The sequence below is a fragment of the Oncorhynchus nerka genome, linkage group LG11, assembly GCF_034236695.1.
Source record: "Oncorhynchus nerka isolate Pitt River linkage group LG11, Oner_Uvic_2.0, whole genome shotgun sequence".
NCBI lineage: Eukaryota > Metazoa > Chordata > Actinopteri > Salmoniformes > Salmonidae > Oncorhynchus > Oncorhynchus nerka.
In genome coordinates this window covers 50,504,326-50,517,931 of record NC_088406.1, presented here as the reverse complement: position 1 = coordinate 50,517,931, position 13,606 = coordinate 50,504,326, and the positions used below count along the sequence as shown (strand labels likewise).

General features: G+C 50.4%; 1 protein-coding gene across 1 annotated transcript in view; it reads left to right on the top strand.

Annotated features, from left to right (window-relative positions):
* Nucleotides 1-13,606, top strand: part of LOC115137078 (rho GTPase-activating protein 35-like) — an 81,558-nt gene that overhangs the window by 49,975 nt on the left and 17,977 nt on the right. Inside the window, exons 2-3 of the mRNA XM_029673110.2 lie at nucleotides 822-4,641; nucleotides 9,487-9,625. Coding sequence (XP_029528970.2) covers nucleotides 928-4,641; nucleotides 9,487-9,625 — 3,853 coding nt within the window. The 5' untranslated portion in view covers nucleotides 822-927. The remainder of the gene's footprint in view (nucleotides 1-821; nucleotides 4,642-9,486; nucleotides 9,626-13,606) is intronic.

The following is a 13,606-nucleotide window of genomic DNA, read 5'->3' as shown; positions in this document are numbered from 1 at the left end:
AAGTGCTTGCTCTGAGAACAGTGTGTGTGGGTCTTGGAAAGAAACATCCGCAAGTGATATCTCCAGACAGCATGATACTAAATTGAACAGCTATTACATCTAGGTAAATGTTAGGTAAATGAGACACGCAATTTCAGATCATAATTAGTGATGCTACATCAGCCAGTCCAATTTGTCCGCGGAGTCTTTTTTTCAGGAACCAGAGGAAAATGTTGTTGTTTTTTTTTTGTGGAGAGGAAAGCAGACAACTTTCAAAGCAGCCGTTTGAAAGGCAGTTGGGCTTCCCTAGTTGCCCAATTAGTCTCTTTCTCTACGTATGTGGATTTGTGTGTTAGTGAGAACTGTACCATCGCGTCTTGTAGAACTGCTGCTGGCTTAAAGACAACACTGTTAGATGTGAGATAATTATGTATCCTCACATAAGATCCTGTTCTGCTGTTTTGAAATGTACAAAGCAGGGAAGAATGTAGCAAACAAGCCTCAGGAAACTACTTTTAGTATGGTGGGTAGCAGAATGTCAAAAAGAGGTTAAATGTGAAAGAATGCATCAGTTAATAGTTACTGACTGTACTGCAGTTGTCTTAAGTAAGTTGTAGCATTCCAACAGCTTTGCTTCTGACCTCAATCTCTTCAGGAAACATTCAGCAGTGAAATGGGATCACAGATGAAACATTATTAACATCACACAGCAACGATGTGGGAATTTTAAATGAGACATGGGACAGCCTACAAATAATGAATTGAATAATGACAATGAATCTTTCCCACAGTCTTTTATATTATTTATTTTAAAAATCTACCTTTCTCTCCTTCTCTTGTAGAGTCGGACCCAAGGCCAGTAAGAATCTTTGCATGGAAAGACCGTCCTGCAGCCTCCTCCCTAGATAGAGCTTGTGGGCATGGCAGGATGAGTGTCTGCGTTCGACGATGATGGCAAAAAAGCAAGACGCAAAGGCGCCCACCTACAACCTGGTCGTGGTGGGCCTGTCCGGCACAGAGAAAGAGAAGGGGCAGTGTGGCGTGGGCAAGTCCTGCCTGTGCAACCGCTTCGTCCGTCCCAGCGCAGACGACTTTTACCTGGACCACACCTCTGTGCTAAGCACCAGCGACTTCGGAGGACGCGTGGTGAACAATGACCACTTCCTGTTCTGGGGGGAAACGGGGCGGGTGCTGGAGGAAGGGCCGGAGTGCAGGATGCATGTGGTGGAACAGACAGAGTTCATTGATGACCAGACGTTCCAGCCGCACCGTTCCACAGCCCTCCAGCCCTACATCAAGAGGGCAGCTTCCAACAAGCTGGCCTCGGCAGAAAAGCTGATGTACTTCTGTACAGACCAGCTTGGGCTGGAGCAGGACTTTGAGCAGAAGCAGATGCCTGAGGGGAAGCTGATGGTGGATGGCTTCCTCCTCTGTGTGGACGTCAGCAGGGGCATGAACCGCAACTTTGACGAACAGATGAAGTTCATCACTAATCTCTACAACCAGCTAGCCAAGAACAAGAAGCCAGTGGTTCTGGTGCTCACCAAGTGCGACGAGGGGGTGGAGCGCTACATCAAGGACTCGCACACCTTCGCCCTGGCCAAGAAGAACCTCCAGGTGGTGGAGACGTCAGCACGCTCCAACGTCAACGTAGACCTGGCCTTCCTCACCCTGGTGCAGCTGATAGACAAGGGCCGGGGCAAACCCAAGATCATCCCCTACTTTGAGGCCCTGAAGCAGCAGAGCCAGCAGATCGCCTCGGCTAAAGACCACTACGAATGGCAGGTCAGCCGCATCGTGAAGAACCACAATGAGACGTGGCCCAACATAAACCGGCGCATGCAGACCTCCCCAGAGTACAAGGAGTATGTCTTCCTGGAGGGCACGGCCAAAGCCAAGAAGCTCTTCCAGCAGCACGTCCACAGGCTCAAACAGGAGCACATTGAGCGAAGGCGGAAGGTCTATCTCAGCACCCTGCCTCAGGCACTGGTTTCCCTAGTCCCTGAGCTGGATGAGATCGACCACTTGAGCTGGTCCGGGGTCCAGAAGGTTCTGGAGACCAAGCGGGACTTCTCCCAATGGTTCGTTGTGTTGGACGACACCCCCTGGGAGACCACGCCACACATAGACAACATGGAGGACGAGAGGATTCCAGAGGATCTCCTGGAGACCCCTGTGGCCGAGACGATTTATGAGAGCCACCTGGAGCACCTGAGAAACGAGCGCAAAAAGACGGAGATGAAGTGGGAGTTCAAGGAGAAGCTCAGTGCCTCTCCCTTTATCACAGCAGGCAAGCCCTGGGAGGAGGCACGCAGCTTCATCATGAATGAAGACTTCTACCAGTGGCTCGAGGAACAAGAGTACCTAGACATCTACAACAGGCACCAGAAGGAGATCATCGACCGAGCCAAGGAGGACTTCCAGGAGCTGCTGCTGGAGTACTCAGAGCTCTTCTATGAGCTGGAGGTAGACGCCAAGCCAAGTAAGGAGAAGATGGGGGCCATCCAGGAGGTGTTGGGGGAGGAGCAGAGGTTCAAGGCCCTGCAGAAGTTACAGGCAGAGAGGGACGCTTTGGTTCTCAAGCATATCCACTTTGTCTACCACCCCACCAAGGAGACCTGCCCAAATAGCCCCCACTGTGTGGACTGTAAGATCGAACAGGTTCTAGCCTCCAAGTTCCCCACACGATACTCCTTCTTTGATAGCCATAAACCGGGTGATGGGAATGCAGATCGGATTAACCTGGTCATTCTGGGTAAAGACGGCCTGGGTAGAGAACTGGCCAATGAGATCAGGGCTTTGTGCACTAATGACGACCGGTACGTGCTGGATGGGAAAATGTATGAGTTGTCCCTCCGGCCCATAGAGGGCAACGTTCGGCTGCCGGTCAATTCCTTCCACACGCCTACCTTCACCCCCCATGGCGTCCTGTGTCTCTACAACTCTAAGGAGTCACTATCCTACATTGTGGAGAGCATTGAAAAGCTCAGAGAGTCTACGCTAGGCCGAAGGGAAAACAGTCTATTTCAGCTGCCCATGAACCTGCTCCTAGTCACCAAACGGGGAGTAGGGTCCGTCAGGGACATTGGGGGGGAGACTGCCCACACACTTATCCTCCAGGGGCAGCAGGTGGCTGGGAACCTACAGTGTGGTTACCTAGACCCCGCCTCCCCTGGGGTGGGCTATGGACGCAATGTGAACGAAAAGCAGATCAACCAGGTGTTAAAAGGTCTGTTAGAATGCCGTAGGCCCCCTGGGAGCATAGGCAGCAGCTCCCCTCCTTTACCCCCTTCCTTCAGAGACTCTCACTCCCAGCCCATCCCCGAGACAGACCTGCGGATAGTCATGTGCCTGATGTGTGGGGACGATTATGACGTGGAGCAGCTCCTCTCGCCTCTCCTGCTGCCCCAGCACTGTCGGCCGGCCTCCAGCCTGAGCAGTGGCACGTCCGTGCTCCTAGAGCTCACGGTGGGGGCTCAGAGGCACACCATCGACCTCTCCCTGCTCTCCTTCCACTCCTCATTTGCCCTACGGAAGAGCCGGCTGGTGCACGGCTACATCGCCGTGTATTCGGCCAGGCGCAAGGCATCCATGGAGACCTTGTGTGCGTTCCTGTGCGAGGTGCAGGACATCATCCCCGTGCAGCTGCTGGCGGTGGGGGAGAGTCAGGCTGAGCTGTCGGACTCTGAAGTGGCCAGGGAGCAGGTGAGCCAGGGGGAGGAGCTGGCCCGGGAGATCGAGGCCAGGTTTAACACAGTAGTGTGTGGGCCTGGAGGGGTAGTGGGAGGCCTGCACAGGATAGACCTCTTCCAGCCCTTCCTGAAGGAGGTTGTGGAGAAACGCACCATAGTGGAGGCCACACACATGTACGATAATGTAGCAGAGGCCTGCACCACTGAGAGCATGAGCCCGGCCCGCTGCAATTCCCCCAGCCCCATCAACACCCTGCTAGACTCTGAGGAGGATGTGGAGCCCTCGACCCCCTACCCCGATGGTACACCCACCTCCCACCTGGGGGGTTTCAAGCTCCCTGACCTGGAGTCCAGCGACGCCTTCTCAGTCATCTCCGAGATCAGCACCTTCGAGAGCAAGCTCAACAACAAGGTGCCCCCGCAGGTACGGCCCAAGCCCCCTGTACGGAAAGTCAACCTGGGGCCCTACATGGACCAGCAAGGGACCAACCGCCGCTCTTTACCGCCTGCTGTCACCTGGGCGCCGGGCAGCGACGGTGGCTACGACCCCTCGGACTACGCCGAACCCGTGGATGCCGTGATCAAACAGCGGCCCACGGAGGAGGAGAGCATCTACTCGGTGCCCCACGACAGCACTCAGGGCAAGATCATAACCATCCGCAACGCCAACAAGCATTCTAACGGCGGGGGCAATGGCTCGGATAGCGAGGCTGACAGCAGCTCCCTGGAGCGGAGGCGGAAGATGTCTGCTCTGGGGGTGAAGCCGCGGCTGTACCGCGACCGCTCGAAACGCCTGGGCAAGTTCAGCAGCTTCCGCACTAGCTTCTCTATCGGCAGTGACGACGAGCTGGGGCCACCCAAGGCACCAGAGGAGCTGGGCGGGGCGCACAAGGGGGACAACTCTATTAACGAGGAGGGTGAGGACCCCAAGAGGAGGAACATCCTCAGGAGCCTGCGCAGAAACACCAAGGTATGTGCCCCAGGGTGGGTGGGTGTTTGTTTGTGTGTCTGGGTTTGTATCGTTCATCAATATGGTCACATCAGATTGCATACTTTCAGTTTTTATTCTTCATACCGGTCACATAGAGAAACTGATGTGATTCATTGAGATTTCCCCCTATGAATGACTTAATATTGTTTTTATTTAAATGTATTTATTTAACTAGGAAAGTCAGTTAAGAACAAATTCTTATTTACAATGACGGCCTACACCGTCCAACGCTGGGCCAATTGTGCGCCGCCCTATGGGACTCCCAATCACAGCCGGTTGTGATATAGTCTGGAATCGAACCAGGGTGTCTGTCGTGACGCCTCAAGCACTGGAGATGCAGTGCCTTAGACCGCTGCGCCACTCGGGCACAATCTCTATCAAGCTATTATAGACTACTTTAATGAGTTTCATCTGTTTAATAGTGTTGTCTTCACTTACCGCCTTTATCAAAGAGACTTAGCAGCAGCGTTTTCCGTTGCATTGTTCAGTGTATATCACCTGTGTGAGTATATGAGCTGAGCTCAGAGGAATTAGCACTGTGCTCTAAGTGTGTTGCCAAAGGGAGGCTTCTGTGCTTGTCTTCATTACATCTATACCTAGGGATTTCTGTGTCATGTCTCTCTGCTCACTGGGGCCCATCTGATTTGAGTCTGACAGGCTCTATTATAGAGGGTCTAGGTCTAGCTTTCCTTCCAGGCTCTTTAAATCAGTTCTGCCTTCTCACACTCTGTGGTCCTACTTTTCTCCTGCGCCGCTGGAGTCCTCCAAACCCGCCCAATCATGGCCCGGAAGCAGAGGGAAACTTCAGCTATTGATCTCACCCAGCTCAGAGAAACTGTTTTAATGTGTTGCCCTGAATGTACATGTGTTTATGTGTGTGGTGCTGTCATTATTTCACGAATGGACAAAATTCTCAAACTTTAACCCATGCTGACATGGCTCGTTATAATTTGACACAAACACCATTAAAACTGAAGTTACATGTTTGCCAGCTTAGTTGGCCATTTCTTTCAGCGGCCACGTGAACGAGGGCATTAACGAGAGTAAAAAAAGAGATAATTATTTTACCGCCCCCTCTCCCCCCTCCGCACTGTCTCTCTGTACAGCAGTTGTGTTTGATCTCAGATAATAGCATCCCTAGCTCGAACCCACTCACTCATCCCAAATGACAAACCTTGTTACTGCTACAGCCCTAGTTGCAGTCCCATAGGCTGGTTAGTTCTTTTTTGAAACGTTCCCTTCGGTAAGTAGATCTGTGCAGAGTAAACCCAATAGGTTTATGACATGCCCTGTGCCCAGATGGGCTGTCTTTCTAATCCGTAGAGTTCCCTGTTGCATCAGTGCATGAAGTCAGACCTGCCCTAAGAGCGTGATAGGGGGCAGTCTCACCGAATGAAGGGAATAGAGAGTGATTGGCAGCTGAGTGGTCCAGCTGTGCGGCATGTTTTCAGTAGTGCTCTAGTGCCTCAGCAAAACATGCCCAGAGACTAGTGGGACATGCCCTGGGTTTATTTCCTCCTCCTCCCACACATTCTCCTTCCCTTCCTCATTCTCCGACTCCGCCTCTCTTGAACCTCCCTGCTGATGAAGAGGGATTGAGGGAACATCGGACTCCGACATGGGCGTCAGCCTCACTTTGCCCTCCCTCCCCTCTCTTGCACAATCTGCACCCTCCCTCTCCTCAGACACTCTGCAGTGAAACATTTGACCCAAAGCCGTCAGTCGTATCTGCCTGCCATAGTTCCCATTCACACAGAAAGGCTGACATAAGTGCCACCTAAGTGGGAGCGAAGGCAGTGTATATGATTAGACTGGCTGGGGGAGAGACACAAACCACCCTGTCGCTGTGTGTCTGCCTGCCTGGCTGTGGGTGGGTGATAATTACCTTTGGTGTCAGGAGGGAGGACAGGCGATTTATGTTTTCACACACAGTGATGATGTCCCTTTACGCCATAAACTATATGAGTGTTTTATATATCCTGAATGATGCTCCGTAACATCACACATCTAGAGAGAATTAGTTGGCGGAACCAGTATAGGGGGAACTTAATTTAACCACCCAAAACAAATAAAACAAAACTGCTTAATGGGACTAAGCTAGCTACTCCCCTTACTGCAGAGCACAGCCGTAGGGCTGATCTGGGGCCTGTGCCCCCGCTCCACTTACATTAGAGTCTTTATTACTTAATGGGAGCCAAAACAAGGTCATCAGGTTCCCAGATCAGCTGTCTCTCTATTGATGAGGGTCACTATAGAACCAGCTGTAGCCTAGCGTGCCCTTAGGGCACCACACATTTGGTTCATTATAATCAACAAATAGTGTTCCTGTAAGTCTGACCTGAGGTCAGGGTAGAATCAGCCAGTCCTGTCTCTGCTTGGCTGCCGTTAGGCCTCAGCAGTGAGTACACAGTGGAAGCTAACTAACCCATTTCTCCCTGTTCATATACACTCACCTCAGACTGTGTCTGGCTGACTTGAGGTCTCTCTCTATCTTGTTCTTTCTCTTCTCTCTCTATCTCTCTCGCTCTCTCCAACGAGGGGGTAAGAGAGCAATGCGCAATTGGCTAGAAAGGTGAAACTGTTCTCAAATCAGTTAACCTCTCTAGGGTACGTGGGACGCTAATGTCCCACCTGACCAACATCCAGTGAAAGTGCAGGCCGCCAGATTCAAACAACAGAAATCTCATAATTAAAATTCCTCAAACATAGATGTATTATACACCATTTTAAAGATACACTTGTTGTTAATCCCACCACAGTGTCCGATTTCAAAAAGGCTTTACGACAAAAGCATACCATGCGATTATGTTAGGTCAGTACCTAGTCACAAAAAACTGCCATTTTTACAGCAAAGAGAGGAGTCACAAAAAGCAGAAATAGAGATAAAAATGAATCACTAACCTTTGATGATCTTCATCAGATGGCACTCATAGGACTTCATGTTACACAATACATGTATGTTTTGTTCGATAAAGTTCATATTTATATCCAAAAATCTCTGTTTACATTGGCGCGTTATGATTTGCCTCCAAAACATCCGGTGAAAGTGCAGAGAGCTACATCAATTTACAGAAATACTCTGTAAATACAACTGTTATGCATGGAATTAAAGATATACTTCTCCTTAATGCAACCGCTGTGTCAGATTTCAAAAAAGTACAGTGCTCAGAGACCAAGCAATACAGATACCGGCCATGTTATGGAGTCAACAAAAGTCAGAAATATCATTATAAATATTCACTTACCTTTGATGATCTTCATCAGAATGCACTCCCAGGAATCCCAGTTCCACAATAAATGTTAGTTTTGTTTGATAAAGTCATTTATGTCCAAATACCTCCTTTTTGTTCACACATTTAGTACAGTAATCCAAATGCGCAGGCACTAGGTCCAGACAAAGTCAAAACAGTTATATTACAGTTTGTAGAAACATGTCAAACTATGTATATAATCAATCTTTAGGATGTTGTTATCATAAATCTTCAATAATGTTTCGACCGGAGAATTCCTTTATCTTTAGAAATGAAAGGGAACGGAGCTAACTCTCACGGGAGTGCGCCTGACTGAGCACATGGCCTTCTAGCAGACCCATGACTCAATCAGCTCTTGTCTCTCCCACTTCACAGTAGAAGCCTGAAACAAGGTTCTAAAGACTGTTGACATCTAGTGGAAGCCTTGGGAAGTGCAATATGATCCCACAGACACTGTATGTTAGATAGGCCAAGACTTGAAAAGCTACAAACCTCAGATTTCCCACTTCCTGGTTGGATGTTGGACAGTTTTAGAAACGTCATAGTGTTTTCTATCCAAATCTACTAATAATATGCATATCCTAGCATCTGGGCCTGAGTAGCAGGCAGTTTACTCTGGGCGCGCGTTTCATCCGGACGTGAAAATACTGCCCCCTACCCCAAAGAAGTTAAACAAAAGGAGAGACAGATTGCAAGGATGGGGCCTCATAAAACAAGAACAATAAGGCAGGCGTGAAAAGCAGAGTTTTGGGGTTGTGACTGCAGCCAGGGGAATGTAGGGTGGTGGGCAGGGCGGTGGTGGTGGGTAAAGTAATGGAGTGGGGTAACTGGAGCAGATCGGCCGGACAAGGGCGGCTAGGCTCACTCAGAAGATCATGCTGCGCCGCTCTGCTCTGCTCTCTGCCTGACAGTCCTACGGCTCTCCAGCCCCAGTAGCTAGCCAGCCGTGGAGCTCTGCCCCAGCTCTCAGCTCAGTCTGTCTGAAAGGCTTGAACGGCACCGAAGTAGCCGTAGTAGCTTACAAGATAGAATTGAATTCTGATAACAGCAGTAAGTTAGGGACCTCTTAGAAACTTAAGAACGTTTTTCGGGTTGGGGTAATGCCCGGGGAATGCAGTGTCGTGGAAAGAGAGTATGACCAAGGGAGAGGAAAGAGAGTATGACAAGGGAGAGGAAAGAGAGTATGACAAGGGAGAGGAAAGAGAGTATGACAAGGGAGAGGAAAGAGAGTATGACAAGGGAGAGGAAAGAGAGTGCGGAGGATAAAGAAAACATAGAGAGGTGAAAAGTGGAACGGAGATGTGTATCACTCAGACAGCCCGAGACAGGAATGTATGATTCTTATCAGCTTAGGCCTTGAGAAGAGTCTGCTGCAAGGATGCGTATGTGGGTTGTGTTGTGTTGGCTGATATTCGATGCCCATGTTAAGAATGAAAGTATGGTGATACGTGTGTTCAAATTGTGCCCATGTCTATGGTCTAAAGATCAATCCATGTCTCGGGTGGATAATGAACAGAAACGAAAATGCCGCTCTCCTCGTTCTCATCGATCTCTCCCTCCGTCCCTCTCTCAGAAACCGCGGCCCAAGCCCAGGCACTCCGTATCCAAAGTAGAAAGCAACTACTTTGGCGTGCCATTGGCCAACGTGGTGACACCTGACCGACCCATCCCGCTCTTCATCGACAAGTGCATCCGATATATTGAGGCAACAGGTAAGATTACACGCATTACACAGTGGCTGTAATTGTTGTTCTGAGTGGATGCTATTGATTACTGAGACTGTGGAAAAGATCTATACAGGGGCATATAGAGGGAGTGGGTGGCACATCACTATTCAGGGAGCAAAGGTCACAAGCCGTTTCTGACCTCAGTATCAGCAAGGTCTCGCTCTCTCTCTCTCTCCCTCTCGCTCTCTCCCTCTTTCTCTCGCACTCGCTCTCTCCCTCTCTCTCTCTCTCTCTCTCTCGCTCGCACTCTCTCCCTCTCTCTCCCCTTTTCACAGTTTTCACTTTCAGCCAACATACCTCTACCTTTCCGTTATATTCCTCTCCCTCTCCTATGAATCCCCAGTCAGTGATTTATCAGTAGTTTCTGGGGGGACTGTGGTTCTCTCCGGAGGAAGCTTCTGATGTTTTCACAGAGCTGTGCCTGTGATAAGAGAGCTGGATGTCTCTCTCTGTTGGAGTTGTTCTGCTGCTAGTGTTTGCCTGTGGCGCTGTAGGTGGCCTTCGTGACAGTCAGCAGCGGCCCTGGTCAAAAGTAGTGCACTATATAGGGAATAGGTTACCATTTGGGAAGTAGCCTCTATGTTGTGTTGGACACCTCATAATAACAGTGCTCGTGGTGCTGTGTGGTCTGCATTAGTTCTGTACAAGGGAGAGTTTTATGCAGTGCTTCTGGGTTAGTGTGTGCTTGCGTGGGTGCGCGTGCACGTTGATGTGTGAGAGAGTTTGAAAGGGTGTGTTCGTGTGTGTGTGGAGCAGGTTGACTGTCTCTCTGTTGACTGTCTCTCTGTGTGTGTGTGTATCTCCCTAACTCTGTGTGTGTGTCTCTCTCTCTGTCTCCCTGTGGAACGGGGTGCACAGATGGGCCTGGGCTCAGTTAACCCTGTTGCTACGCTCTGCCCTAATGGTCCTCATGCTACCCCTGCCCTGGGCCCACAAAGGGCACGTTGCTCAGCCTAACACCAGCTGTTACTCAAGCACCGTAGGGGACTAGTGTGTGTGTGTGTGTGTGTGTGTTTGCGTGCGTGCGTGCGTGTGTGTGTCTCGGGAAGGTGGTTGAAGTGACAGGTCTGAATGCACAGTGACATTATTACATGAAACACCTTTGACACTCAAGCAGGGGAAATGATTCCATGAAGCAAATGAGAGCATTCGGTGTAGAATGGACAGCGGGGATCACGCCATTCTGCGTGTTGTTGTGTTTGTGTGTGGATGCCAAAGCAATGACATGCCTTATTGACATTTTTGGCAGTGCATTCCTGGGCAAGCTCTTGTCTGATTAAACCATTCCCACACACGGATTACAGTCAGACGCATCTGTGCTGCTGTATCTGGGTAAAGGGAGCAGAGATACGCATTTGAGTCGGGGCACCAGTGAGGCTCTCGCTGCCACCCTCGCCCACCTGAGTGCATTTAGCTACCACAAGGGGCATGTGTAGTGGGACACACACACCACCTCCTTGGTTTCTCTCCTGCCTGCCTCCCTCTTTTCTCCCCTAATCCACCGTTTCCTCTCCTCTCTTCCCCTGCAGATTCCCTCGTGTCCTCCTTTGACTCTCTCTCCATCTAGTCTCTTTCTTTCACCACTCCTCTCTACCCACTGTCCTCATCTGCTTAGTTTTCCTATACCCCTGTCTCTTTTCCTTGCCCCCTCTGCCTCTCTACCTCTGCCTCTCTACCTCTGCCTCTCTGCCTCTGTCTCGCTCTGCCCTCCTCTGTCTCGCTCTGCCCTCCTCTGCCTCCAGGTCCTTTCTCTGCCTGTCTCGCGCTGCCTTTGTCTCGTGCTGCCCCTGTCTCGCCCTGCCTCTCTCTCGCCCTGCCACTCTGTCTGTCTGTCTGTCTGTCTGTCTGTCTGTCTGTCTGTCTGTCTGTCTGTCTGTCTCTCTCTCTATCTCTCACTCTCTCTCTCTCTCTCTCACACTCTCTCTCGCTCGCTCTCTCTGTCTGAGTTCAGATGCAGTGGGGTAGTGGTAATCCTCTGTCCTATAGCTCCCTCCTTCAGATCGATATCACAGAGCAGGAAATTAGATCAACCTTTGGGTTCAGCTATTTCTCTGTGTGCACCGGGAGGGAGAAGGAACCCACTGCAGCAACACAACACACATCCCTTCGCCACATCCTCTGATTACACTCTCACCATGGAGTGAGTGCACAAACACAAATAAATAAAGGCATGCACAAAAATATGCACACGCGCGCAAACGCGCTCAGATGGCGACACACGCAAATGCTTTACATGAGTAGCATTAGAAACACTTGTCAATGTTAAACACACTCACACACTGACAGGCACACTCCGACTCAAACTTTAATGTGCCGTCCAGTTTTATAAGTCACGGAGGCTATTTTTGTTCATTACGGCATCCTGACATTCAATGGTGTTAGTCTCCAGAGCTTTACGTACCAACATGCTCACTAAAATGATCTACAGTGTGTCTTTACTTATTACGGTAGTGTACTGTAATATTATTGCTGTAAAATGAACTTAGTCAGGGATCAAATGTGTGTTTGTGCGTGCGTGGGTGTGCGCGTGTCTCGCTGTGTGTGAGTGTACGTGTGCCTGTGTCTTTCTTGTTCCCCCTCCTTTTAGTTGAGTATGACAGAGGAGAAGCAGAGGACTCTCCTATGACTGTAACTCTAAAGGTGTCCAGGGTGTTAAGGGGGATAAGTGGCGTTATGGAGCAGACCGAAATCCTTCCCCTCTCCCTCACCCTATACCAAAAATACATACCCACCCTACTGTTGTCTGAGCAGCCTACTGTTGTCTGCAATCCTATACACAGCCTCTCTTATCCTTCGTCCATCACCCTCTCAATGTCTGTGTAAGGGCGCTCTCTCCACCCCCACTCGTCCTCCACCAGTTTCTCCCTCTGTCCTCCCTCTCGTTACCCGAATCCCTCTCACACTTTTGCCACTGCTATTCTCTTTCCATCCCTTCCCCTTTTTGAACGTCTTACTTTCTCTCTCTTCCACCGTCTCTCTCTCTCTCTCTCTCTCTCTCTCTCTCTCTCTCTCTCTCTCTCTCACCGTCTCTCTCTCTCTCTCTCACCGTCTCTCTCTCTCTCTCTCTCTCTCTCTCACCGTCTCTCTCTCTCTCTCACCGTCTCTCTCTCTCTCTCTCTCTCTCTCTCTCTCGTCTCTCTCTCTCTCTCTCTCTCTCTCTCTCTCTCTCTCTCTCTCTCTCTCTCACCGTCTCTCTCTCTCTCTCTCTCTCTCTCTCTCCGTCTCTCTCTCTCTCTCTCTCTCACCGTCCTCTCTCTCTCTCTCTCTCTCTCTCTCTCTCTCTCACCTCTCTCTCTCTCTCTCTCTCTCTCTCTCTCTCACCGTCTCTCTCTCTCTCTCTCTCTCTCTCACCGTCTCTCTCTCTCTCTCTCTCTCTCTCACCTCTCTCTCTCTCTCTCTCTCACCGTCTCTCTCTCTCTCTCTCTCTCTCACCGTCTCTCTCTCTCTCTCTCTCACCTCTCTCTCTCTCTCTCTCTCTCTCTCTCTCACCTCTCTCTCTCTCTCTCTCTCTCTCTCTCTCTCTCTCTCTCTCACCGTCTCTCTCTCTCTCTCTCTCTCTCTCTCTCACTCTCTCTCTCTCTCTCTCTCTCTCTCTCTCACCGTCTCTCTCTCTCTCTCTCTCTCTCTCTCACCGTCTCTCTCTCTCTCTCTCTCTCTCTCTCCATCCCTTCCTTAAGTCTCCATACGGAGTAGTGCTTCTGTTGCCACTCGGTGAGTTCTGTGTTCTCCTTGTGGGTATTGAGATGGAGAATGTGTGTTAGCCTGCGTGGGCATGTCTCCTCGTTCTAGCGGGCTCCACAGTGACATAAAGGGCAGCAGCCAGTGATGGAGTGTCTCCGGGGTGGCCTGTAAAAAACGGCTGCTTGTTGCCGGCGGCGACGGGGCCCTGAGACACACCCTACATCTGAGCTGAGGATCAGTCTGACCCTTGTCCGAGACGCTGTGCCATCGCGCCTCCGGAAGCCA